A 26,670-nucleotide genomic window follows, 5' to 3' on the forward strand; every position below is an offset into this window, starting at 1 on the left:
CCAGTTAGTCTCTTATTTCACTACTGGAATGAACAGCTTCCTGTTAAACTAGTATGAAGCACAAATATGGAAAAACTACTTGGGAGGCAAAGGAGACCCTCTGAAAGTACAGACACTCCTTAATACCCAATCCCCACCCTGGGACTGATCAGGCCAAGGTCATTCCACTCCAGCTCCCAGCTAGAGGATGCAGTTTAGAGGATCCAATGCAGGACCTGAAGCCACACCACCAAACTTAACTGGCCTCCGTCTCCATCTTTTCCTTTTCCTTTTCCAGCCCTGTCCAGTATCTCTCCAGACTTTAACGGGTGGGTTCTCTAAGGCAGCCGCAGATTCTGGAATGCTGTCTTGTGCTCTACCTGCCACATACTGGCAGCAATGAACCCTCACTCCCAGGCTCAACCTTTGGCCCCCAGTGCAGATTCCAAAGCTCCTGCAGTCAACTGCCAGTGAACCAGCTGAGAACCACTGCCCCACAGGGAATTCTAGACCATGCTGTTGGCCTTACTCAAGGCCCTTAGGAGCCTGTCTGTAGTGAGCTTGTCATGACTTTTCCTTATGCTTTACGCCTCGTACCTGAAGCCTCCCAGATGGCCTTCCGCTGCACATCTGGAAATGCCATCGCTGGAACACACAATTCCCTTCTGGTGCTACAGAGGATTGAACCTGGAGAGGAGTGCTGTATCACCTATCTTTTCACTTTTTATTTTGAGACAGGATTTCACTAAGTTGCCCAGGCTGGTGGAGAACGGTGGTACTCCTGCCTCAGCCCCCTGCCCCAGGTGCTGGACTGACTGCCTGAGGCTACTGGCAGATTAGGAAGTCCATGTCCACACACAGCAACTGCAGTGGGGCAGGGATTGTGGAGCCTCACGAGAAACACGTTACCCAGAGGATCAATTTTTCTTATTTAAGGGCTTAAGAACAGTAAAACAAATTCTAATGTTAAAACCAACAACGGACATTTGAAATGAAAAAGTTTTTGAACTTACTTACAATTAAGACATGAACAAAATGATGTTCTGCCTCGATACCAGGCAGACCAGTCCTGCAGCAGCAACACTGCGAAGTCCCATTGAACAGAGCATTTCCACAGAGCCAAGGCTGCCAGAAGTCTAAGGGGACACAAGAGCCAGCCTCCTGCTCAGAGGCAGGTTCTACCCTCCTTGTGCGTGAGGTAAGACTTTGAGAACCTGGCCTACAGCACACAGCTGGTCATCTCAGAATGTCCTTGCAGTTGTCATCATAAGAAGATCTGTCAGTGCACTTTTGGGGGAGGATCTTTCCAGGTGGGAAAAAAGGCCCAGATAGCCCGTAGCAGCTGTAGCAGGAACTTAGTTACATTAGGTCAACAAATTGTCATGTTAACTTGCCTTCCCTTCCTCTGGTGCCCCATTTGTGCCCTTCCCTTTAATATAGTTAAGCTGATGTTAAAAAATCCAGGACATTTTTAGCAAAATAGTAAGTGTAAAATGAAATTAGACCATAGTTCTAAGCTGCTCTGTTACGTCTCCTCTCTTACCTCCTAGTGTAACTTCTGACAAAGTCCTCTAGGTTTTTACTCTGCCTCTCCAAAGCCCCACCAAGGGTGGGCTTTCCTGTTTGTCATAAACTATATAACCAGGGCAAAATGCTTAATCTTTCTTATTCAAAATTGGAGTACTGAAGTAGAACTCAAAGTCTTTCATAATGCCATTATACAGAATTTTACTGAAGAATACTTGTAAGTAACCTATAGTTTATATAATTACATATTTTTAATATCACAAAACCACTTCTTATCCCCAGATTTTACAGGGGATAAGAGTATCTTGGATTAAAAAATAAAATTCTGCAACACTAATTTTTTAAGCATTTAGGGGAAAATATACAGCATAATTTCCTGCAAACACACTTGCTCTTAGTAACTCAAGTGTGATAAACAGAGGAACTTGGTTATTTTTAATTGGCTAATAAGAGTTGCTAGCACACAGAACAGCTGTGTACAGCCATCGGCCCAAGGGAGTGATGGCAGCAACCTGCCTGCCAGGCTCTAATTCCTTCTTCTTAACCGAGCAATTGGGCGGGCTTTCCCCATTCTAGACACTGCCCAGTCAGGTCAGCTCATATCTACAAACATCATGACCCTGAAAAGGAAGTCTGCTAGGAGGGATAATCAGTAATGAGAGGAAAAGAAGGATCAACAGATGTCAAAATAATTGGGGAGTGACTACCCAGTGAGGCAGAGAAAGAACCCCAAGATAGGAAGCGTTGGGGCTCAAAATAGAGCCCAGTGGTACAGCCGGTGCTCAGCATGCGTCAGGCCCTGGGTCCCATCCCTAGCATTGAAAAACAATCCAAACCCACGAAGACAGGAAATGTGACACAAACTGGACCCTAACACACGTCTGAGACTTCACCTACTGTCCCTCCTTGCTCTTCCCCAGCCACAGTGGTGGTTCATGCGCAGAATAAGCCCAACTCCCAGGAGCACCTGACAATCCCATCTGAACCCCTGGGGCTAAGGCCAAGTCTAGAAGGAACTTTTCTGTTCCTTTGTTTTGCGGGTTATAAAATAGTTCCGCTTGGGTTTCCCTAGCAATTCAAAAAGTGCTTTATTACAGTTACTCGAATAAAACTAAAAGTACACATTTTCTCTAGTTATAAATTTAAGAATCATTCTTGTTTAATGTGAAAATCAAGGTCTGATGCCACTGTAAAGTGAATGGAACATGGTCATACTGTCTGTCACCTGCTTTGCTCTAAGAAAACCTAGCTACTCAAACCAGTTACTGTAAATTATACTCAGAGACTTAATATTTCCTTTAAAAACATTCTGAAATTTTTAAAATACCAACCCAGCAAGAGAGGACAAGAGATTAATTGGGACAATTATGCTGTTCTCTTAGAAACAACCCCATCATTGCGTTCATCTCCTGAGTTTCCACTGTACAGAATTTGTGTTCTTATGAGGTCATTCTGCAACCATGAAGCAAATGAGCAAACTTCTCTAGGCTGAGTCTGAGTCTTGCATTCTGCTATGGTACAATGCTGCTCAGGGTGGCCCACAGACAGACAGAGCTGGCATTATGCAAAGTATCATGTTCTATTTTAGACTGTCTGAATCAGAACCTCTAAGGATGGGGCCCAAAAATTTGTCCCCATGATTCTTAAGCACATTCAAGTTTTAAACTCCCTGATGCAGCATGTTTGCATCATTACCTTGTGGCATGAATGACATCATAGTCTTCCCACTGATTTTGGAACTGATTCATATTTTTCTTCAAGGTACAGTTTGAAGCTGGGTACACTGTACACACCTGTGAATCCAGCAACTCAGGAGACTGAGGCAGGAGGATCACAAGTTCAAAGCCAGCCTCCGCAATTTAGTGAGGCCCTAAGCAACTTAGCAAGACTCAAAATTTTAAAAAGGGCTGTGGTTCAAAAAAAAAAAAAAAATTTAAGGGATGTGGCTCAGTGGTTAAGCACCCCTGGATTTAAGAAAAAGATACAGTTTGAAGGTAGGTCAATGTATTTATAAAGTGAATGCTTATTTATTGATTACTATTTGCTTTTCTGAAGCCTGGGGGGCTGAGACAGGGATTATCACAATTCCTGGAAAAGGCTCAGCTAAATTTTTAAAAAAGTATCTAGTTCTTATTCTTTCTTCTGAGATTGTCAAACTGGTCATACTGGAAACAAAGGAAAAGGACTTTTCTGTTTCTCCCCAGATCTGGGGAAGTCAGTGTGAATTTCTCTGGAACTCTGGAGGATGGGAGCAACACTGGACAGAGCCACAGATGACACCACAGAGTCTCACAGGACCGAGCAGCGTGGAGGCATCAGTGGGCCAGGGTGTGAGGAGTCTGTCCCAGCACTGGCAAGACCTGAGCGATGGCTGGAGCGTGGGGTTGCCTGTGAACACTGGTTGGGTTAAGAAGCCACCATTAAAAAGCAAACATTGGGGCTGGGGTTGTGGCTCAGTGGTAGAGTGCTCACCTTGCATGTGCAAGGCCCTGGGTTCAATCCTAAGCACCTCATAAAAATAAAGAAGTTACTATGTACAACTACGAAAAAAAAAAAAAAAAATAAATAAATAAAAGCAAACACTGCAGCACAACGACTTTTACAATGCAAAATTTACTAAATATAGTTACCAAATAATTTCTCTACTTTAGATTTAATTCCACAAAATATGGGTCTCTTTCACACTGCTTGATTATTTTCACAACACCAGAGATAATTCCCAAACTTTACAGTTCTTTACCTGTTTCTCTGGAGACTTGTCTTTATTTTGGGGGTTGCGGGAAGGCCACTGGGGATCAAACTCAGGGGCACTGGACCACTGAACCATATCCCCAGCCCTATTGTGTATTTTATTTAGAGACAGGCTATCACTGAGTTGCTTAGCACCTCGATATTGCTGAGGCTGGCTTTGAACTTGGGATACTCCTGCCTCGGCCTCATGAGCCGCTGGGATTACAGGCATGTGCTACAGCGCCTGGCAGACTCTTCTTTTTAAAATATCAAACCATGTCTAAAAATCCTGTAGACTTTTTTTAAAATCTGAATTATTTTACATGATGACAAAAGGATCTTGCCAACCATCAGGGCAAGCTGGCTAACACTGAAAGTAAGAAACAACTACCACTGGGAACCCATTAGGTTTAACAGTTGTACAAGCTGATCAACTGCTACCATCCATAATGCTAGTGCCCCAAGCAAATAAGGCCATTTATATTCTGAAAGCTCATTTGTCTGTACATCTTACACAGTGAGGTATAAAGTCACGTTTTATTAACTTTTTTTATTATTAATGTAACAAATAATTTCTTCCACAATGGCAACTGTGGTAAAAAATGCCAACATCAGTCAACCTGCCAACATATCCTATGGTCTTTTAATTAATATAGTGCATAGACATTTATAAACTACACAGCCATACCAATTTATAAGCAACTAATAATTTTGAAATGTTAGAATATAATAAAGTTACACTGCAAATAGTTTATTTTCCTCACATTATTTTTTCATATTCACATGACCCACATTTTTTTTTATCAGACTCCATTAAATTCTAGATTTAAATAGAACTAAGCATAAAACAAAATAGCTCTTATCAGTATCTAAGCCACTTAAAGTTATTCTCGAAAAAACAAGTTATTCAACCCAAGGCAAACATGGAGAAAGTTGGAGCTGAAGCTTTGGTTCCCCATAGTTTGATCTGTTAAACCCACGGGAACTTTCAAGATTCAGTTTTTTAGCAGCTTCATGCCATAAAGGTAACTGTCACTAGTGGAATGTCCATTAGCCAAAGAAAGACCCCCAGACACATTCGACAGGGTGTTCAACTTGCAGAAAATGGGGAGTTTGGAGTGGTATGCAATCAGATTAACACGTTTTTAATCCTTAGTCAAACATAAATATTATACCTAAATAACAATCTCAAAGGAGCTTGAAACTTAAATCATGAACTAACTAACCTGAAGAACGTAAAGGTTCTACTCGGAATGGAAGTAAAGGTTCTACTCGGAATGGAAATGATAACCGCTTGGCCAGTTTTCTGCAGTGAATCACAGACTGACATTGTGCAGTCAGTTCAGAGACTGCAGTGCTCCTCCCTGAGGCTGTAACAGTTAGGCCATTACCTGACATGTGCTTCAGAACACCCAGTGACAGCAAATCAGGTCAGTCCTATGACACACAGGGTTAGGTCTTGTAACTCTGAAGTGTTAGATAAAACCAATGTTGGGTTTTCCTCATAACTTTTCCTTGAATCCTTTTATTTACATGAGTAAATCCAGGCCTACTTTGGGCTCTCCATGTTAAGCCTGTGGAAGCTGCGGCTGCTGCTGCTGCTGCTCAATGGCTCTTTTTGTACATTATGGTCTTATTTCTGCTAAATTGTCCTTCAAGTCTTAGTCAATTTTAGTTTTCTAAAAACTCTTCTTTTTAGAATACTGAAACTATCAGTAAATTTAAATTAATCTTATTTTTCAAATACAACAGAATTCTGATATCTGATGCTGGGTGATTTCTGTTCACTTAGTATCAATGTTGTAAAGAGATTCAACTGAACTTTTATTTAATGAGGTGAGTTTCAACTCTAAAAATGGTAAATTAACCTCGTTTTTTTTTTGTGGGAATCTAAAGTGTAACCCTTAGGAGATTATCTTTAAGTTAAAAACACAAAATTAGGCCGACGATGATTAAATACAATGTTAACAAGTACACTGAGCAATAAACTGAAACTTTTTCATTTAACTGACATCTGCTAGTTTTTTATTAAGTATAAAGGCCAGTTAATCAATTCATTAGATTGGTCAAGGCAAGACACCTGAACTACACAACAGAATTTAAAAAGCAGTTGGTTTTGTAGTAGTTCTCTGGTAATCACACACGCACGCACACATACAAACAAATTGGTAGAGTACTCTGGATATTAGATTCCCCCATAATCTTGTATAATGCACTGTTCACAATCTGCAGTTTTTTGATAACGATATAAATTGGACATGACCAAATTAGAGATGACTGATAAACTCTTTTGGGAATTTTAGCTGTATTCCCCCAAAGATTGACTTTAAACAAACAAACAAACAAAAAAAAATCATATAAAACCACAAGATTTAACAGACACTTTGAAAAAAATCAAATTGTAACTCAATTTTCTACTTTTTAAATATGACTAAGAAAAAAGTTTTAAGTAGTAATGTCTACATTTAAAAAAATGACAAACTATTAACTGGGTGAATCTGGGTTGGGGGAAAGCTATACAGTATTATTGCACTCCACGAATGTGCAGAATTCCAGAACGTGCCAGCACAGAAAAACTATTTTGCATTGAGGTTTTCCAAGAGGTACAACGAGCCTGCCAAAAAAGCATCTGGTCTGTACTAACAGCTGGCTGTCTTCAGTACAGGCCTTCATAGTGTCAGTCACGCTGCTCTTGCAAAGATCCCTTAATGTCTGAAAGATATACAGAAAGGAATACTCCAATTACCACCCTGCAAAAACTCTTATTAGAATGTCAACTAACTGATCAGAAAAGAACCGAAAACAACTCTGCTGAGAAAAAGTTAATCAAAACTCCTCTTTCCATATTCACACATTTGCTTATAAGTTTCCTATCTTGAACATGCTAAAAAATTTGTGTACTCTTAGAAACTAATTAGCTGAAGGTATGGAGAGGGTACGTATACTCTACTGTATCAATTCTGGCTAACCGCAGTTCAGAGTTTAAAGAATTACATAAAAAGGCCTTCAAGATAAAATTACTAACACAACCTTACTTAACTTTGGCAGGTTCAAACTCTGTTGATATATAAATCTTAATGTAGGATATATCCATCTGTTTAACCTTAAACTGGAAACTTAAGTGATAATATGTGTAATATCTACTAACACTCATGATAAGAATTTACAGAAACCCATACAAAACTAGTATATTTTTAAGTACTTACAAAAGAGTTTTCAGTGCTGATAGGTGGGGCTATGATCGATGATGTGGAATTGAATCCATGTGCACGTTGAGTTTCATTTCATTGTCAAGAATTTGAACAAGTTGTTGCATGGATGGAAGATGACCAGATTCCAGCTTAGACCATACAGGCACGTCTGTAAAACATAAATAGTACCCCCATGCCAAAATTAAAGATAGTTCTATAAGAAACATTCATTCCACAAATATTTCAAGTGTCTATATACTCAACTGGGAATACAAAGGTGAGCAGAAGCTCCTGTTCTTAGGGAGTTTACACTCTAGAAGAGGAAATACCAAGAACTACATAAATAGCTACACCATTAAAATTGTGTACTAAAAGTAAAACTAGAAAGTGCTCTAGTGCTCCACTGCTGACTAGTCAGAGAAGCAATATCATTTAAACTGAGATCTAAAAAGTAAAGAAAAGTTACCAAAATAAGAGTGAGGCTTGGGGCTGGGGCTCAGTGGTAGAGCACTTGCATGGCATTTGTGAGGCACTGGGTTCAATTCTCAGCACCACATATAAATAAATAAAAATAAAGGTCTATTGACAACTAAAAAATATTTTAAAAAGGAGTGAGGCTTCACGAGAGCAGGAAACCTCTATCTAAGAGAAGTGTAAAAACTAGATGGAAACCCTGCGCAGTGAATGACCAAAGGGTAGCTGGAATGAGGCGGCGGGAGACAGATGGGTGGGGAGAGTTAGACTGGGGTTAACAAACTGCACGGAAACAAGAAACAAACATTTTTTCTAGGAATACAGTTTCTGTCACAGCCATTCAACTCTCATGGCAGCCTGAAGAATGTGCACACTGTGTTTGGGTGAAACTTTATTTATAACACCGGCAGCAAAAAGAGTATGAAACACAGGACACAGTTTACAGACCCTTAACTAGATCTCGCACAGCCTTTTGGCCATATTAAATATTCTGGTCTTTATCTTGGAAAAAGTAGTAAAGCCATTTAATGAATTTGACATACTCAAGTGACAAGATGAAAACTGCATTAAAAAACAAACAAAAAAAAACCCCTCTTTTAGAGCAGATATTGGCAATCTTTTTCTGTAAAAAGCCAGATAGAAAATATTTTAGCTTTATGGACTAAGAAATAAAATCAAGGGTATTATAGAGGTATAATTATGTAACTAGAAAGAAAAATTTCCATGATTTTTCACTGATGAATCTAAGACCATCAGTTATGAACACAGCTTTGAATTTCATATGATTTCTATATGTCATATTCTTTTGTTGTTGCTTTTTAACTATTTAATTATGTAAACATGGTTGTTAGCTAATGGCCCCTATCTGCAGAGGGCAACAAGTTAACTGCAGCACAAACTAGCATGATGGCAGTGAAGTGAACAGAAGGAGATTCCTGAGCCATTTAGAGAACAGAACTTCTTGAGAAGACCTGGTGATTGACCAAACATGGGTAGTAAAGGAGAAGTTGAAAGAATCAAATATGCCAGAGGAGAAGCAAATTAACAGCATACAGGAATTGTAGGGAGCAAAAGTAATCAAGAGTTTACTTTGGAGCAGGTTATGTTTAAGGTTCCTGAGTACTACACCGAGAAAAGATAAGGACCAGACAGATAATGTAACACAAGAAGAGGGCCAACCCTTCAAGAAATTCTAAAAATTCAAGTAGAGGTAAAGACAAGAGAATAAATTAAAATTTTCTAAATTCTGTTTCCGGATCTTTAATTTTTATCAAATAAACCTCTCATATCAACTTTAAAGAAGTATCTCTTTTGAAAAACAGAAAAGGCTTTTGCTCACTAGAAATCACTTAAAATGTAGCACAACATGCAAACTATTCAAAACCTACCATTTAAAGTTATCTCAAATGCACCTGTTGACATACACTGGTTCTCAATCATGTTGCTTAAGAAGAAAACCATCATACATGCATAGACCTAAAAGAAAATATAATCAAGCACAACAGGCAACAAAGTCATTTCAAAGTTAAAACATGACAACTTAAGACACAGTAATTTTTTAAATAAATGGTATCATTCTTTATTTGTTCAATACTCTTTTAAAATCTGCTTTAAAAGTTTCCACACGACTACTTCTGTTATTCCATAGGTTCAGACAACACCCAGAGAGCAAGGAAACTGGAGCACCAATTTATAGCTCTACAGATGTTAAAGAACTTACAGAGGATGCTCACACTATACATAGAATTTCTATGAGACAGCATAATAACCAGTTTACAAAAGAATGCCAGTATAAGTAGGGTTCATTTGACCATTTTTATAATGCAATATATGAATTGACAAGAGACTAGTGACGCAATAATCAGTAACTTCAAGCATCCAATACAATCTTTTATGTTTCAAACAAATCATTTTAAGTCAAAATAAAAAAGAGGTGGGTGAGAGCGCACTGGCATATTAGTCATTCACTGTGAGAAGGCAAGTCTATGCTCTCCCCAAAGAGGCTAGAAGCTCTTCCTTATGGACAAAAAGGTTTTTTTCTTTTTCTTTTTTAGTTTTAGTTTTTATTTTTATGTAGTGGCCTCATGCACACTAGGCAAGTGCTCTACCATTGAACCACAACCCTGGCTCCCACAGAAGAGTTTTCATTTAGCAAAATCACCAAACTAAAAGATGGATATAGTGAGAAAGCCAATTCACAGCAAGCTGTTTCAGAAAAATGTCTACAGCAGACAAGAAAGAGCTTTCCCTCTGCTCCACTTGAGTTAGGTGGATTTTGATTTCCTAACATTTGGGAACACGAGTCTATCTTCATACAAATAAAACACAAGGAACTGTCATAAAAGTTACAGCTTGTTGCCGGGCACAGTAGTGCACACCTGTAACCATAGCAGCTTGGGAGGCTGAGGCAGGAGAATCACGAGTTCAAAGCAAACCTCAGCAAAAGCGAGGCACTGGGCTGGGGTTGTGGCTAGTGCTTGCCCAGCATGCATGAGGCACTGGATTTGATCCTCAGCACCACATAAAAATAAAATTGTGTCCATCTACAACTAAAACAAACATTTAAAAAAAAAAAAAGTGAGTGCTTAACAACTCAGTGAAACCCCTGCTCTAAAGAAAAACAAAATAGGGCCGGAGATGTGGCTAAGTGGTTGCAGGCCTATGAGTTCAATCCCCAGAACCAAAAAAAGCTACAGCTTGTAAGAATATTTTTCATAGCAGAACAACAATGGTGTACAGATCTACAGAGGTAAAATGTACAAAGGACAATTTGGAATCAATTAAGTATATCATAAAACATTATCAGCAGTAAGTGCTCAGCTTCCCATTCTTAATCCTTTGAAAATTAACATTTTGTTAATGACAGGGCAGACATACTTCCAATTAGAGATAACAAACACTTGAGGGGTTTATGCTAAGAGTCTTGCCTATTCCTGGAACCAAGTGGTTCCCTAGGAGAAGTACAACTGTGTAAGGAGTCTGGTAAAGGAATTAAGCCTAGAGCTAAAGGACAAACTGTACAGAGGGCTCCACAAGAGAACCTGCCCCAGGGGAAAGCATCTAAGTGATTCCCCACACAGAGATACATAAAATTAGATCCATTTCTGATAATGGTAGAAAATTCAGGGAAACAATGACTTTAAGTAAAATGGATGAAAATAAACATACTCTAGAAAGAATATATACTGTAAGACTCTACAAAGGAAAAGAAAAATAGCAAAGGAAACTCAAGATTCTTAAGTACATTTACATTTATTCTTTCTGGCAATTTGCCAAACAGACCCCTATAAATGGGAAGTTGAAGAACAAACAATTGAAAACAAAAAGGAGTTTTAATAAAAACCAATTAACAGAAACATTTTTTTTAATATGAATCAATCCACTAATGGCACATTAGTTGAGATAAAAGGTCAATTATATATATATTGTATTCTGATGACTATGACATGACCTAAATTATATCAAAAATCAGGTTATAAATTATTTTGTGTCCAGGTTCTTCTAAAACAATATCTCCCTTTATGCCCCTAAATAAAAGGGTAAGACCATTACCCTTAAATATATTATTTTTAAGGCATAATGGAAACTGAAGCCAAGCGAAGTTAAGTCCTTGCCCAGAAATAAAGTGACAAAACTGAAATAACGCACATTTATTAATGTAAATCAGTGACAGCACCCCATGCCCAAAAGAAAAATCCATTACAGCCTTATAACTGACAACCTAAGAACCTACAGTAGCCACAGTTATTGAGTCACATACCTTATTCTCCTGGCCCCACTGCCAGATGCTAGGAGCTTGCATGCCAAAGAAAGCAAAAGGGTCCTTGCCAACAATGATCAAGCCTATTAATACGAGTTTGAAGATTGACAGGAAAGAGGCTATGTGTCTATCAAAAGAAAAAAAAAAAAAGAAGCCATAATTTCTCTTTAAAGTTTAATATTCAAGTACATATAAACATTTTCTACAAATCTAAAAGTTACTAATCATTAAAAAGCAACTAAAGTTTATTGTACAGTTTTAAAACAAAATGTTTAATCTTTTAAGTCAATCTAAAAATAAAATTGAAATATATAAATTGGCCTTTAAAAACATTATCATTTTAAGACAGTTCAGAACTTAATATCACTGATCCTCTATAAAATTTTGGGAAGGTGGGGGTATAATTCAGTATTAAAGAATATGCATAGCATGTGTGAAGTCCTGGGTTCAACCTCTAGTATCAGTAAAAGAGGGGATTCTTAGCCTATTTTCCACATTAAAACTACATAAGCAAACACCTCTTTAAAAGGGTTGTCATCTCTGAAACAACTCATTCCTTCTTCTTATATAGAAAAAGTCTATATAAGCTTGCTACTTATAAAGTAGCATTCTCTGCATACTACTGTAACCAATTAAGAAATTACAATAATCAAAGAAAAGTAATTGAAACAATTCACAAAAGCTTGTAAAGTCAACTAAATTGTTTCCCTTTTAAGTTTCTGAAGTTTACTTACCTATAAATTGGTTGAGGGAGGTAATTCTCTCCTTCGATTCGGATGTCTGGGTACCGCTGACTAATAACCCGCATGTACTCCTCAAACACCCGCCTGTAACCTCAGGAAACACTGCAGAAAAATAAGTGTTTCCATTAGGGTTGAGAATACACCTAGATTTATTCTGCAGTCAGAAAAAGGCTAAAAAGTATTACTAAGATTAAATTTCTTTCTCAAGATCCATTGTAAATTAATGACTGAATCCATATGATGAATACAGGGAGTTTTCTTCCTTTTTACAAATTTCACAAATTTAAGTTACTTTACCTTCAAATAACTGCTCCCCCATTATAAAAATTAAACTTTTATAACTTTGGACTATTGTTAGACAACAGCAAATACCTATTCTCTCTCACACACATACATATACATACACATATTCAGTATAACTCAAATATCACTTTGGCCTTTAAAAAAAATCAGTGATATGAAAACAACTCTCATTCATCTGAAATAGAACTTTCAAATATGGGTTACAAAAGTTTATAAAGAACATCAAGGTATGAGACATGAAACTGGCTTTCATTCTACTCTGTCCCAACCTGGGTAAGTTAGTTTTGCACAATCATAAGAGAAACTTAGGCTGGACTATTAGATTCCTTCTTATGCTAAAATTTAAATCTACATTGTGAAGGAAAACAAAGACTGGGAAGGTAATTCTCAGCAACATGACATGACTCTGGAAATTAAGTCAACAGCATCTAATCTTCTCCACGACAAAAGTCTCTAAATAATTTACTTTCAGATGCAAGCTGTCCCAGCAAGAATAGGAAAATATGCTACCAAGAGCATATCTGAAGAAAAGGAGAAAAAGAGCTTGCAAATTCAGGTAAATTGTCAAGCACTTAAACTTACTAGGTTCTCAATTAAGGAATACATAAATACCATAAAGTGACAATGTCACCACTTAGTACAGAGGAAGCAGGGTCAGTAAGTTAAAGTGGAGTAAAACCTAAGAAAAAAACCCCAACAACCACCATTACCAACCCAAGTTGGAAAAGCACAGAGTTTACACTGTGATAGGGTGAAACAATATGTTAGTAGATCCCATGTAAGAAAACCTGCTTTAAAAAAAAAGCTACGCATAGTGGTGCACACCTGTTAATTCCAAATCCCAGCAACTTGGAGGCTAAGGCAAGAGGATAGCAAGTCTGAGGTCAGCCTTGGTGACTCAGTGACACCTTGTCTCAAAATAAAACAAAAAGAGTAAGGTTGGGGATGTAGCTCAGTGGCAGAGTGCTGGCTTACCATGTCCAAATCCCTGGGTTGATTCCTAGCACTACCAAAAGAACGAAACAAGGCGGGGTGTGTGTGTGTGGGGGGGCTCAGTGGTAGAGGGCCTCTCAGTTCAATCCCCAGCATCAAAAAAAAGAGTGAAAGAGGACTGGGGTTATAGATCAGCAGTAGAATGCTCACCTAGCATGTGGGAGGCCCTGGGATCGATCCCCAGTACCACATAAAAATAAATAAATAAAGGTATTATGTCCAAATACAACTAAAAAATAAGTATTTAAAAAAAAAGAGTGTAAGACAAATTTGACTGTCATTCTTTAGAGAAAATATTTTCTTTACTGTTAGAATGAATTTTTTTCAAGAGTAAATCTCTAAAAACATATGAATTTTTTTCAGAGATAAACCTCTACAGCTAAATATTTAAACAAACTTACAAATCTCCAGATGCCTTTTCTTTTTTTTTCTTTTGAGAGAGAGAGAGAGAGAGAGAGAGAGAGAGAGAATTTTTTAATATTTTTTTTTTTTTAGTTTTTGGCGTATACAACATCTTTGTATGTGGCGCTGAGGATCGAAGCCGGACCACACGCATGCCAGGTGAGCGCGCTACCACTTGAGCCACATCCCCAGCCCTCCAGATGCCTTTTCTAACATCCACCTAGCCTAATATTATTATTACATTATATTTTTTATTCTTTTTAATCAATATCCTGAGCTTTTTTCTGAGTTCATATTATTAATCTGATGTAATTCCAAATTTATAGAAGAGTTATAAGAATGGTGCAAAGATCCTAGGTAAATCCTATACCAGATCACCAGGTATTAGTATTCTGCCATAAGTTTCTATAATAAAAGTTTAATGTTTCTTTTGTTCTGAAGCTATTTACAAAAATAACCTAGACAACCTTAAGCCTAACCATCTTAAAACCAAGAAATGCCACCTGATTTCAATGCCCAAATTGGCACTGGTGTCTACAATGGAGCTGATTATCTAAAATAATAGTATTTAACTTTTATATGTGTGTGTGTGTGTGTGTGTGTACCAGGATTGAACCCAGAGGCAGCTTAACTACTGAGCCCCATTCCCAGACCCTTTTTTAATTTTAAATTTTGATACAGGGTTTCACTAATTTGCTTTGGGCCTCACTAAGTTGCTGAACTTGTAACCCTCCTACCTCAGCCTCCTGAGCCCCTGCAATTACAGGTGTACACCAAAGTATTTAACTTTTAATGCAATATTTGAGAATGAGACTTGGTTAATTTAGTTGAAACTTCTTTTTCATAGATGAAAGGGGAGAAAATGAAGCCCAGAGAGATCAAGTAACTTTTCCAAGTATACATTCATCTAAGATTTCACTTGTTCAGTGATCTATGGAACGCCTATCACGCATCAAGCACTGTAGTTAGGCAGTGGTTTTAGCAGTTGACACTGATAGATGTGGCCCTTTTATCAGGACTGAAATATAGCCGGATTTTATGATTTGGGATCCTGGGCCTTTTCTACCTGACACCAAATACAACAGCTACATGAAGAAGAGCCATCCTTTCCTGTATCTGGGAAGTCTGCTCCCCTTCCCCACAGTGCCAGCACTGGGTACCCACAGAGCTGGACTCTGGACTGCAGAGATCTTTGAGGCTCCTTCATGATGACAATACAAAGACTCTCCACATAGGAAAGTCAATCTTGTGGGCTCCCAGCAGTACCTAAAAGAAAGAGGCCCAGCTGGAGAGGCGTGTCTGAGTGCAGGAAACACTGCTGGTCAGACTCCTCCCAGTGACCCACTTTCTCAGCTATGTGCTTAAAAGCCTAAATTGACCCTTTGTTCGTCTAATCTAAAGTCTTAAGTTTCAGACCTTGCATGAAATTCCAAATAGAAATGGCCTGTAATCTCACAGTCCAAAAAAAGATTTTAGGCTAATACTTTTCTATTTCTGAAGAATGAAGTGCTTCCGAGGCTGCCACACATGATTTGACATGTTGCTTGTGCAATTCCTCTTTGGTTTTTCTTCACTAGTCTGAAGGCAAATACAAAGAACTTTTTTCCAGTACAGCTGTTTCCCCCCCAAATAATTTTCCCATCTTAAAAGCACTAATCATGACTACAAACAGAAGTTTTCCAAGATGAAACATACCTAGGGCTTGCTGAGGTGGCCAACGCTAAATTACAGTCACAGATGGTAAAGAGCTAGTAACCATTTCACCTCTGGCATCAAACCCAGCTCTTTCTAATTACTCCACTCTCTCTGGCTCAAGGAGTACATCTAATCCCATACATGTGAACATACTAAAAATGCAGCAATGGCTGTCTATTCCTGCTGCCACCTAAGGTTCTTGAAAAAATAAGTCTAATTCTTGAAAAGAAATCTTAAAGTCTCACCACTTTGCAAAACCCTTTCTAGTAATAGAGACAACTTACTATAAAGGACTCAAATATTGCTACTGTTTGAGTTAAAATAGTTTTCCCACAGTACTTTCCCCAAAGATTTTGCAAATATATTAGATGTAATGTAATGATCAGAAAGGAAGTTTGAGGAACAGAGAAAAAACTCTTGTCCATGATATTTCAAACAGATACTGTGCTTTTAAAGTCCATCATGTCTCCTCATTCACAGTACCAATAATTTCACTTCTCTCTACTACATCTGCTGCTAACTGAAGTCAAATATCTACTTTCATCAAACCCAAATCTGTCCCACACTCCTACCTTTCACAGCCCCCATATAAAAAGAAAGACTGGGGCTGGGTCTGTGGCAAAGTGGTAGAATGTGGTAGAATGCGTGCCCCACATCACAAGGATCTGGTTTCGATTCCCAACATTACAAAAAAAAGAAAGAAAAAGAAAAGAAGATACCATTAACAAAATCTTAGACACTGATTGCTATGAAGTAAATACTTGTGATTTTCTGTTTTCATTATCTCTTCAACTCACCCTTCCCCTTTTATTAGCAATATCCACCCCACCGCCTGACCTGCTACAGGATTGGGTCCTATTTACATGAGACCAAAACCTAGCACATGTTCCAGAAATGCAACCTTCAGAAGAAGGTCCACAGCTTCTTTTCTAGAAAAGAAGAAGGGTGATTTTAAAATGTGACTGTTAAGTAACATTTAACACTAGTCCTGCTGGATGGAGGAAAGTCAATCTTTCAATAGGACTGAGAAGAGAAGATAAGCCAAACTTCAGAGAAAAAAGTGTACATTTTACTAAGTACAGATATGAATCAGAAATGTGAACAAAGTCTTCTCAGGTTTTTGAGTTCCCCATTTCAGTCTTTGATGCCCTGTGGCTTCTGCCTTTGGGCTCCACGACCATTCTTTTAGAAATCTTTAAATGCATTCCCAATCACTGTCTATCCTCATTCAAATAGGTTTCTACTACTTGCGTCCCAAAGTTTTCAACTAATATTTTCTGCACACCTTGAAGAAAATCATAAAGATGTTTTACAAATACTAGTTTCTGTCTACAGCACTAATCATCCCTAGCAGCTCTTTGATTATTGAAAACTGTTACATTTTTAAATATCTCCTTGTTCTGTTCAGTATAAGGTAGTAACAGACATCATGTGGAGCACATCACTTGCTCTAAGTGTTTTAAGCAATAAAATATGAACAAGGTGCTCCATAAATCACACAAGAAACAAGATGCTCAAGGAGCAAATAAGAAGCTAATCTGATAAATTACTTTTTTAAAAGATGCAAGCAGCTGGAGAGGATTAGGAGAGATAGTAGAATTAACTGGTCATAACTTTCCTAGCCTTGTGTTTGTATACATGACCAGGGTAACTCCACATCATGTATGACCACATAAGTGGGAACCTAACAGAATAAGTTATACTTTGCGTATATTCTGCCAAAATACATTCTACTGTCATGTATAACTAGGAAAAAAAAGATGCAAGCAGAATTTCTCACACACTTCAGACTAAGATTAAAAAACATAAATCAGAACATGTTCCTTTTTCAATTTTTTTTAATATTATTATTTTTTTTTAGTTGTAGTTGCACCCAATACCTTTATTCACATGTAGTGCTGAGGATGGAACCCAGCGCCTCGCATGTGCTAGGCGAGCGTTCTACCACTCAGCCCCAACCCTTTCTTTTTCTTTCTTTTTTTTAAGAATTGCAAAAACAACACTAAAGAGGTGACAGCTTATTAGGTTAAGAAACTGTGTGATGAGACAGCTGACTTGCTTTCCAGTGCCCACCATGAGAACAAAACACAAATCCTGAAGCGGCTTTGGAGCAGTTCCAACTCTTGGCTGCTACAGTGAGTGTGCTCAACTGTCACCTGAAATGAGCCTGCAGGTGAAATTACAAAAAGGGGAGAAGACAATTTAAAAAGCACCCAAAAGAGCTTCCTAGTTTGGGCAATAAATTAAAACAGAACACAATATATGTTATTTTCTTATTAGTATAATGACTTACTAAAATGCAACCAGGGCGAATTTTATGGCAAGTGAATTATATCTAAATTTTTAAATGTATAAAAAAATAAAAAGTGTAGGACTTTGACAAAGAGACAATTCCTTCAAAATGCAGATAAATCAGGGGCTGGGATTGTGTCTCAGTGGTAGAGCACTCGCCTACCATGCATGATGCACTGGGTTCGATACTCAGTACCACATAAATGTAAAATAAAGATATTATGTCCACCTAAAACTAAAAAATTTTTTAAAAAATTTAAAAAGCAGAAAAATCACTATTTATCAAATATCTTTATTGAGTCACTTTGAATGGCTGCATACAATATAACTGTTAATGAAAAAAAAATACTTTCCAAGTAAAGTGATCAAATTCCTTCCCCAGCAAGAACTTAAGCAATTTATAAATTGGGGAGGAGAGGTTGCCACAGGGCCAACCACAGTAGCCTACAAAATACTGTACCCCCCCCTTTTTAAAGCAAATATTGACTGTTGACAGATATTCTAAGCTCCAAAGATAAGCATCAAGCAAAACACAAAAATTTATGCATCTTTGCCACTGGTAATGTTCTAATAGCAAATAATGCTATAGTTTGTTAGTTGATAACATCTGAAGCTGTTTCTCTTAACTTGCTTAAGAATAGAGAAGAAAAAAACCTGAGGGATTATAAAAAAAGGTCACAAAATTAAAGAGCAGAAAAGTAACAAAAAGATTAAAAATAAGAGCAACTTCAAAAACAATCTGCAATAAGCAGAAAAAGAGATGTAGAGGATTGCAGGAAAACTCAAAATCAAAAAGCAGAATTAAAACATATTTTGAGGATCCAGCAGATCAAAACCACAATGAACTGTGAACTTACATGTACTAGGATGGCTACCATCAGAAGAATAGAACACAGCAAGTATTGGTGAGGGTGCAGTGACCGGGATCCCTGCGCATGGCTGGAGCAAATGTAAAGTAGTGTAGCCATTAAGGAAAACAGAATGGAGGTGCCTAAAATTTTAAAAATTAAGAATTACCATATGATCCAGCCACTATGGTTTGAATAGAATCTGTTGCCTTCAAATGGCATGCTGAAATGTGACTGCCACAGTGGAAGTGTTGGGAGGGGAACCTTCAGAGGGGTCCAGACACGAGAGGGGTTAATTCTGGGAGAAGAGCTAGTTGTGATAAAGCAAGTCTGCCTGCTGTGCCTTCTCTCTTCCTGGCTCACTCCCTTTTGCCACTGGTGAAGTAGCATGGGCTTTACCAGTTTCGGAGCCAGGCTTTTAAGACTTCCAACTTCTAAAACCTTCAGCCAAAATAAACTTCTTTCCTTTGTTAGTGACAGGTTTCAAGTATTCTGGTTCAGTAATGTTTAAAAAAAAAAAAAAAATGAGGACACAGGTGATCCCACTTTGTAGGTGTATATTATACAAAAGAATTCAAAGCAGGATCCTCCCCCCCCCCCCCGCTTTTTTGTGGTGCTGGGGATTGAACCAAGGGTCTTGTGCATGCAAAACAAGCACTCTACCAACTGAGCTATATATCCCCACCCCTCAAAGCAGGATCTTGAAGATATATTTGTATACCATGTTGATCATAGCATTGTTGACTACTGTGAAATAAAATGTCCATCAGCTGATAAATAAAGAAAATGGCTGGATTTATTTACCTACATACAATGGAATACAATGCTGACTTAAAAACGGGGAAATCCTGCCATTTGCTACAACATGGATGAAATTTGAGACCAATACACTAAAAAAAAAAAACAAACAACTGTATGATTCCATACACCAATAAAGTATCTAATGCCGAAGTCTGGCTTGGCACAAATCAGGAGCCACTTGTCAAAAGAAACTAACTTTATTTTTAGAACTACAAACGCCAAACAAAACAGCTCCTCAGGGAAAAAACCCTCAGAGCCCAACTGCCACCACCGGCTTCCACACGCCTCTCTCCTGGTTCCTCGCCTCTCTCCTGGTTCCTCGCGTCGCAGTACCAGAAAAAGTGGTCACAACCAGGGAAGAAAAGAGAGGGGAGTTAGTGCTCAGTAGGGATAGAGTCTCAGTGCTGCAAGATGAAAAAGTTCTAAATCTCCTGCACAACAAAACGTGAATAATGAACAGCACCCTTCAAAAAGGTTAATACGATAAATTGAATGTTATACATTTTTACCACAATTAAAAATTTTTTTTCAAAAACATATCTTGAAGTCCTAAGGGGAAAATGATGTGGTAGAAAATTGAAACTGGTACAGAAGGCCAATAAACAAAAATTACAAAAAAATCTGAATAGTATCAATAATGAATTGATCAGATTTTGTTTCCTATTAAAAAAAACAAGAAGAAATGTCAAAATTTAAAATGTGATACCTTTGACATAATCACATTATGGGTTTATTTTATGGAAACAATGGAGTGAATATGCAAAGGTATTTAAGAATATTTATCTCAACAAGTAACTTTATGAACAATTCAGGAAGGCCCTGGTTAAATAAGGGCACATGCACTCTATGCAATGTTATGCCTATGGATGGAGAGCTATATTTAGACATGAAAAGTGTGGGGTACGCTTTTAAAAAACATACAATTATGAGCTTACTCATGTAAAATTACATCACACTGTGTCATTTTGAAGGAATGCTGCACAGTATACAGAGTACCTTACTTTCCATTTCCATTTTTGGTCCCCTCCTCCTGCTGTATGCTAAGTCAGCTTCGTTTGTATACTTCTAGCTTGTGCAGCCCTTTCTCTCTATCTCCTGGAGTTCCCCACACCCTTTAAGACTTGATCTCCATCTGCTCCTCTGCAAAGCCTCCCAGCTCTCGGAATAAGGGAGCCTTCTTTCCTCTAACCCTCTATTACACATCTCATTGAGAACACTTATTCTTTTTACTATAAATACTGGTATATCTGTCTCTCCTACTTATTGTTAAAAAAAAATCACATCTTCCTAAGAATTGAAAAAAAGAGGGTAAATAAATGGCATGGGAAAAGGAAGCATAAGCAAAAAAGTTTAGTGTATGTCATTATCACTGAGAGAACCGATTATCAGTGGTTCGAAGCAAAACCTACATAACAAGAAGTCTTCCTCAGCAATTCCAAGCTGCACCTGTCATGAGGAGGAATGTGAAAACAAGACTGCCCTTTTAGGAAAACAGGGAAAGTGACCATCAGAGAAGCCAGAGGGCTCCAACTACACTCTTAACTGACAAAGAGAGAAAAGAAGATAAACAAATATATGTGCTTTCACTTTCTTCCTTTAAGTCTTCTAACAGTACAACATAGAATATCAGAGGTAAATGGAAAGCAACCAATATTCTCTCATTATACAGATGAACAAGCTGAGTGCTGATGAGATGACTCATTTTCCAAACATTACTCAGAGCATAAGGGTTAGACAGAATAAGAACCTGGTCTCCAAACTGCTAGTCCAGAAAATGAACTGTTCCTGTTCAAGATAGTCAAAATTTATAGGGATATCCTGGATTTAAAAAAAAAATATATTTTTAGTTGTAGATGGACACAGTAACTTTATTTTGCTTATTTATTTTTTTAATTAGTGCTGAGGATTGAACCCAGTGCCTCATATGTGTGAGGCAAGTGCTCTACCACTGAGCCACAACCCCAGCCCTATCCTGAATTTTTACATGATACATTTGACTTGATTTTCTAACAGTCATCTAATGGCAAACTGTAAGAAAATGATGTTTCAATTTTCTGTAATAGAATATGAAACTTTAAAATCATTCAGTCATATTTTACCTACATCTAAAAGCTTTGAACTAAGCACGTCATTCATTATTAAGGAGAGACAACTATTATGTGCACAATGTTCAATTAGATGTTGCAGCTTTCTGTTCTGTAAAAAAAAAAAAGGCAAAAAACTCAAAGCAAACAAAATTATAAATTCCATATAAACTTTATAAAATTTTAAAAATCTAAACCAATAGGTGTAGCCATTACCATTTTTTCCTCTGACATTCTACTACTAATAATAGTTTGCTGTTATTTGATTCCAAGATGCATATCTTCCTATAGTTCCCATCTTTAAAAAAAAAAAGAAACAAAATTAAAACCCACAGGATTTATCTTATGACCATTACTGTGACATAAATGATAGTATATTTTCTTTCTAAATGATATATAAAATAATAGTGCATCCAACAATCCATTGGATCTTTGGTTTGGCGAAATACAGCATCTGCTAACTTAACTTTTCTAGTTTGTTACTACAGGTATTCTGGAATGATTAACATTTCTTTGTGGAGTTTTTGTTTAGACTATTACATTTTCAAAGTTCAGGATTCCAAACCCAGGTACAGTGGAGCACAGCTATAATCCCAGCTATTAGGGAGGCTAAGGCAAGGGGGATTCAATCTTGAGGCCAACCTGAGCTACTGAGCAAGACCCTCTCTTAAAATAAAACAATTATAAAAAGGACTGGGAATGTGAGACTTGTCTACTAGGTGCAATCCCCAGCACTTTAAGAAATAAGTAGATAAAAATGAATCAAGACTGCTCCTCTTGCTTCTCACCAAAAAACTTTTGTCTTCATTCTGGGGAATGGCATAGCATCATCGCCAAAGTCAGAAATCATCTTGGACAGTTCTCGCTTCAGGACATCTCTCCAATATCCTTGGGGGGTGGGGGGGATTGGTTCCAAGACTTGCCCCCCAATACCAAAAATCTGCAGATGTGCAAGTCTCTAATATAAAACAGTGTAGTATTTGCATACAACTACCCACACCTCCCTGTATACTTTGAGTCACCTCTAGATGACTTACAGTACCTAAAAGTATCACTGCTGTTAATAGTTGTGCTGTAGGGCATGATGATAAGAAAAACTTGTGTATGTGTTCAGTACACATGCCACTTTCCCCCCTCAGATATTTTTGATCAAGGTTGGCTGAATCCATAGATATTCAGCCCACAGTTACAGAGGGCCAATTGTAATTCATCACCCACAGCTGCTAAATTTATCTCCCAGAGAGCTCTCAAACCTCTATGCATTCGCCCGAACAGCTCCCTAACCCAAGCTCCATCATCTCTTCCATTGACAACTCCAGAAGCCCCACTCCATGCCTTGCCATAATGAAGCTAGCTGGTCTCTCTCACACAGGGCCTGACAGACACTCAAAGTCCTATGCCTCTTGCTCTTTGAAGTCGGCTGGGCTTCTCATGTAAACTCTGTTCTTTCCTGCCACTGTCCATTATTCCCATTACCTATAAAGCTCATTCCAAATAAATCTTATCACTTGAATCCCAGTTCAAAATTTGCTTCCTGATCCCAACTAGATTACTCTCATACCACCTAACCTGCAGTTAGAACTTGGATGTCCTACAATTACAGCAGTGGGTAATTAACAAAATTTGACAATTCTAACATTCTGCTTATGTTTTGAAATCTTAACTTCATTTAACCTACTTTTCTCAGTAGTAATCCAACTGTCACATGTTAAGTAAACATCAACTGTAAAGGTTGTAGTCAGTAATCTCTTTAAACTGCAGCAACTACAGATTTGATTACATGTTAAATCATATACATGGAAAAAAATAAACACATGCCAAATATCATCCCTTTGAATACACACATAAAATGCAAAGCAAAGTTAACAAGGGAACTGTAAGCTCTATTAGAGAAGGTTTTTATGCAAGTGTGGTGCTTCGGTGGGCCTCACACATGCAAGGCATGTGCATGACCACTGAGCTACATCCCTAGCCCTTTTTATTTTGAGATAGGATTGCCCAAGCTGGCCTTAAATTTGCAATCCTCCTGAGACAGCCTTCTAAGTAGCTGAGATTACAGGTGACCACTGTGCTGGGCAAGAACTTCCTTTCAATGCTTAGTAACCTAAATAACCGGGTCAAATTTTTCACAAATATAAAATCAATGTCTTCAAAATTACCAAATTCTATCGTTCAATCAACCAACAAAAAAGCCAAAGACTCAGATACAAAGAATAATACTGAACCATTTTTGCAAACTTTATGAGGTATCACACCTGTCTTATTCACCAGGAAATCTTTGAGTACTAATAAATTTATTCATAAAGTATATATGAACACAGAGTAGGTAATGCTGTCACAAGCTTGACCTCTCCCCAATTTGATTCCATTGTGTGCTGTACTGCTATTTCATTCTAACAATTATAAAAATGGCGTAATTACCAGATATGTTGAACTATAGGTGTTTAGCAAAAACTACATCTAATAAATTCAAAACACAGAGCAAACTAAATCAATTGAAAGTAAAAGTAGTGCTTTCATAAATGTTAAGAAAAAACGCATTTCATAGCACTGAGATTTCAAACGAAATTTCATTTTTCATGCATTTTATCCTGAACTACATCCTTTCCCAAACTTGCAAATGAATGTTCAAGAATCTAAAAAAAACCAGAAACTTAATATTCACTTTATTACAAACAGATTAATCTCTGCAGGGGAAAAGCAACAAACAAGCAGCTAAATTTATCTCTATTTAGTAGGACATAATACAAGTTACTTCCCATGTGTATATTTAAAAAAAAAAAAAAAAGGAAGCAGGGCATAGGGCACACGCCTGTAATCCGTGGCTCAGGAGGCTGAGGCAGGAAGATCAGAGTTCAAAGTGCGCCTCAGCAAAAAAAAAAAAAAAAAAAAGTAGGGACGCTTGCTAAGCAACTCCATGAGACCCAGTCTGGAAATAAAATACAAAACAGGGTTGGGGATGTGGCTCAGTGGAGCACCCTGAGTTCAATCTCCACTACCCCTCTCCCCACCAAAAAAAATGAAAGCACTTTTGTTATGTAACATGTTCAGAATGACTGCAAATGAAATTCTGTAGACTTCAGAAACAAGTCATATTTAAAATAAAATTTTAAAAAAGTTAAGCATCTAGATATCAAGTTATGAATTTTTTTAAAAAGCTCAATGAGTACCCCCTTCATGGTTATACACATACTCAGAAGGCTGATGAAAGGAGAAAAACAAGTCCAAGGCCAGCCGGAGCCACTGAAGGAGACCACCTATTAAACTGAAAAAGGGCTGGGCATGTAGCTCTGTGGTACAGTTTGCCTAGCATGTATAAGGCCCTGGGTTCAATCCTTAGTACCACAAAAACAACCAACCAAAAAAACCTTCATATGAAGGCCTGTGTGCCCTGCCCTATATTTTGCTTACATATTTTGAAAACCTTGTTATGAATACTTTCAGTAGAAGGTACACCTTAAACTGTAACAAGAATTCCAGTGCATGAAAATCTAAGAAGAGTATTTTGAAAAGGCAAAAGCACAAGCAAGAAATAGGACAGTAGAATATAGAAAAATATAACTAGAAAAGAGCACTCTTTTAAAAACCATTTTCACACTTAATCCTTAACAATCTTTTAGGCTGTTAAAATGATCACCACTTTCTAATAAAAAAAAAAAAAAAGTTGAGTGTGTGCTCCGCATGGCTAGGTCCTGGTTGGCTCTCCAGGACGCGCACATACCCTCAGACCCTACTGTCATTTCTTAGTTATTATATGAAATATGACATATTCCAAGCACACAGTTAACCATAATGTTCTTTTTTGTGATTCCTGTAACCAGAAATAAATTAACAGTTTTCATTCCAAAAATAGTTTCACCATCTTATTTTGACTCTGGTTCAAATGTCACAAGCTTTAAAAAAAAAAAAAAATCCTTGGTTTTCAGTGATGAGGCCAAACGCAGGTGGAAGGCGCGGCACCGGACTCGGGGACGACCCAAGCAAAGGGCTGGGAAGCGATTTGGGACGAACCGGGCAACGCCGACATTCCAAAGGCTAGGGCTCCGCGGGCGCGGGGCGGTCCCCACTTTGCGACCCAGCCGCCGCCCGCAAACCCGGCCCCGCCGCCCGGGCACCGCGGCGCCGGGGCCGGGCGAACCGTCCCGCCGCTCGAGCAACGGCTCCCACCCAGGGCCGCCGCGGTCACTGAGGCCCGGCGCTCCTGGTCGGCCCCGGCGGGTGACAAGCCGCACCCGCTGCGCTGAACGCCGGCGTGGCTCCGCGTGACACCGCCAGCAGCCCTGTCCGCTCCCGCAGCGTCCACCCTTCTCGCGCCCTCCCGCCCAGTCTCGCCTTCCCAGCCGGCAGAAGGCAAGCGAGCGGTTGTACCTGGGATCCGAGCGCGGCCGCGGCGGCCCACCAGGGGCCCACTGCGGAGGGGCGCCGGGAAGACGCAGCGGAGACGCGGCGTCTAGGCCGTGAAGCCGGGGCCTCGCGTAAAGCGCGACGCCAGGGCCGACGCATCACTCACCAAATCTGGAACTTGAGCAGCGGCCCCGTAGCGTACTGCATCTTTAACCTCTTGCTGGGCACGCCGCCCAGGTTGGCCGAGGCCTCGCTCCGGGCCACCGCCGACGCCGCCACCAGGAGAAGCAGCAGAAGCCTCATCTTACTCGAGACTACCGCCGCGGCCGCCTTCAGATCGAGACTGCGGCGGCCCAGAGCCTCGCCGCCGGCGGCTCCCCACGGCGCAGGCGCGGTCTGCCGAGGGCGGGAGGGAGGCCGCGCCGCGCCTGCGCGCCTGCGCGCCTGCGCCGCTTGGGGAGGGAGCCCGGAGGTGTGCGGCTGCTTCACCCGGCACCATCTTGG

The 26,670-nt window shown here is 38.9% G+C and overlaps 1 protein-coding gene across 1 annotated transcript; it reads right to left on the reverse strand.

Annotated features, from left to right (window-relative positions):
* Positions 1-4,754: 4,754 nt before the first annotated feature.
* On the reverse strand, positions 4,755-26,556 carry Selenot (selenoprotein T). Its single transcript, XM_013365024.4, has 6 exons — positions 26,333-26,556; positions 12,396-12,506; positions 11,662-11,788; positions 9,290-9,377; positions 7,443-7,596; positions 4,755-6,948 (listed from the first exon to the last, which is right to left on the reverse strand). Exons 1-5 carry the CDS (start codon positions 26,467-26,469, stop codon positions 7,472-7,474), a joined length of 588 nt encoding a protein of 195 aa, XP_013220478.3. The 5' UTR covers positions 26,470-26,556; the 3' UTR covers positions 4,755-6,948; positions 7,443-7,471.
* Between the last annotated feature and the right edge of the window lie 114 nt (positions 26,557-26,670).

Source organism: Ictidomys tridecemlineatus, chromosome 3 (genome assembly GCF_052094955.1).
Source record: "Ictidomys tridecemlineatus isolate mIctTri1 chromosome 3, mIctTri1.hap1, whole genome shotgun sequence".
In the NCBI taxonomy this organism is placed as follows: domain Eukaryota; kingdom Metazoa; phylum Chordata; class Mammalia; order Rodentia; family Sciuridae; genus Ictidomys; species Ictidomys tridecemlineatus.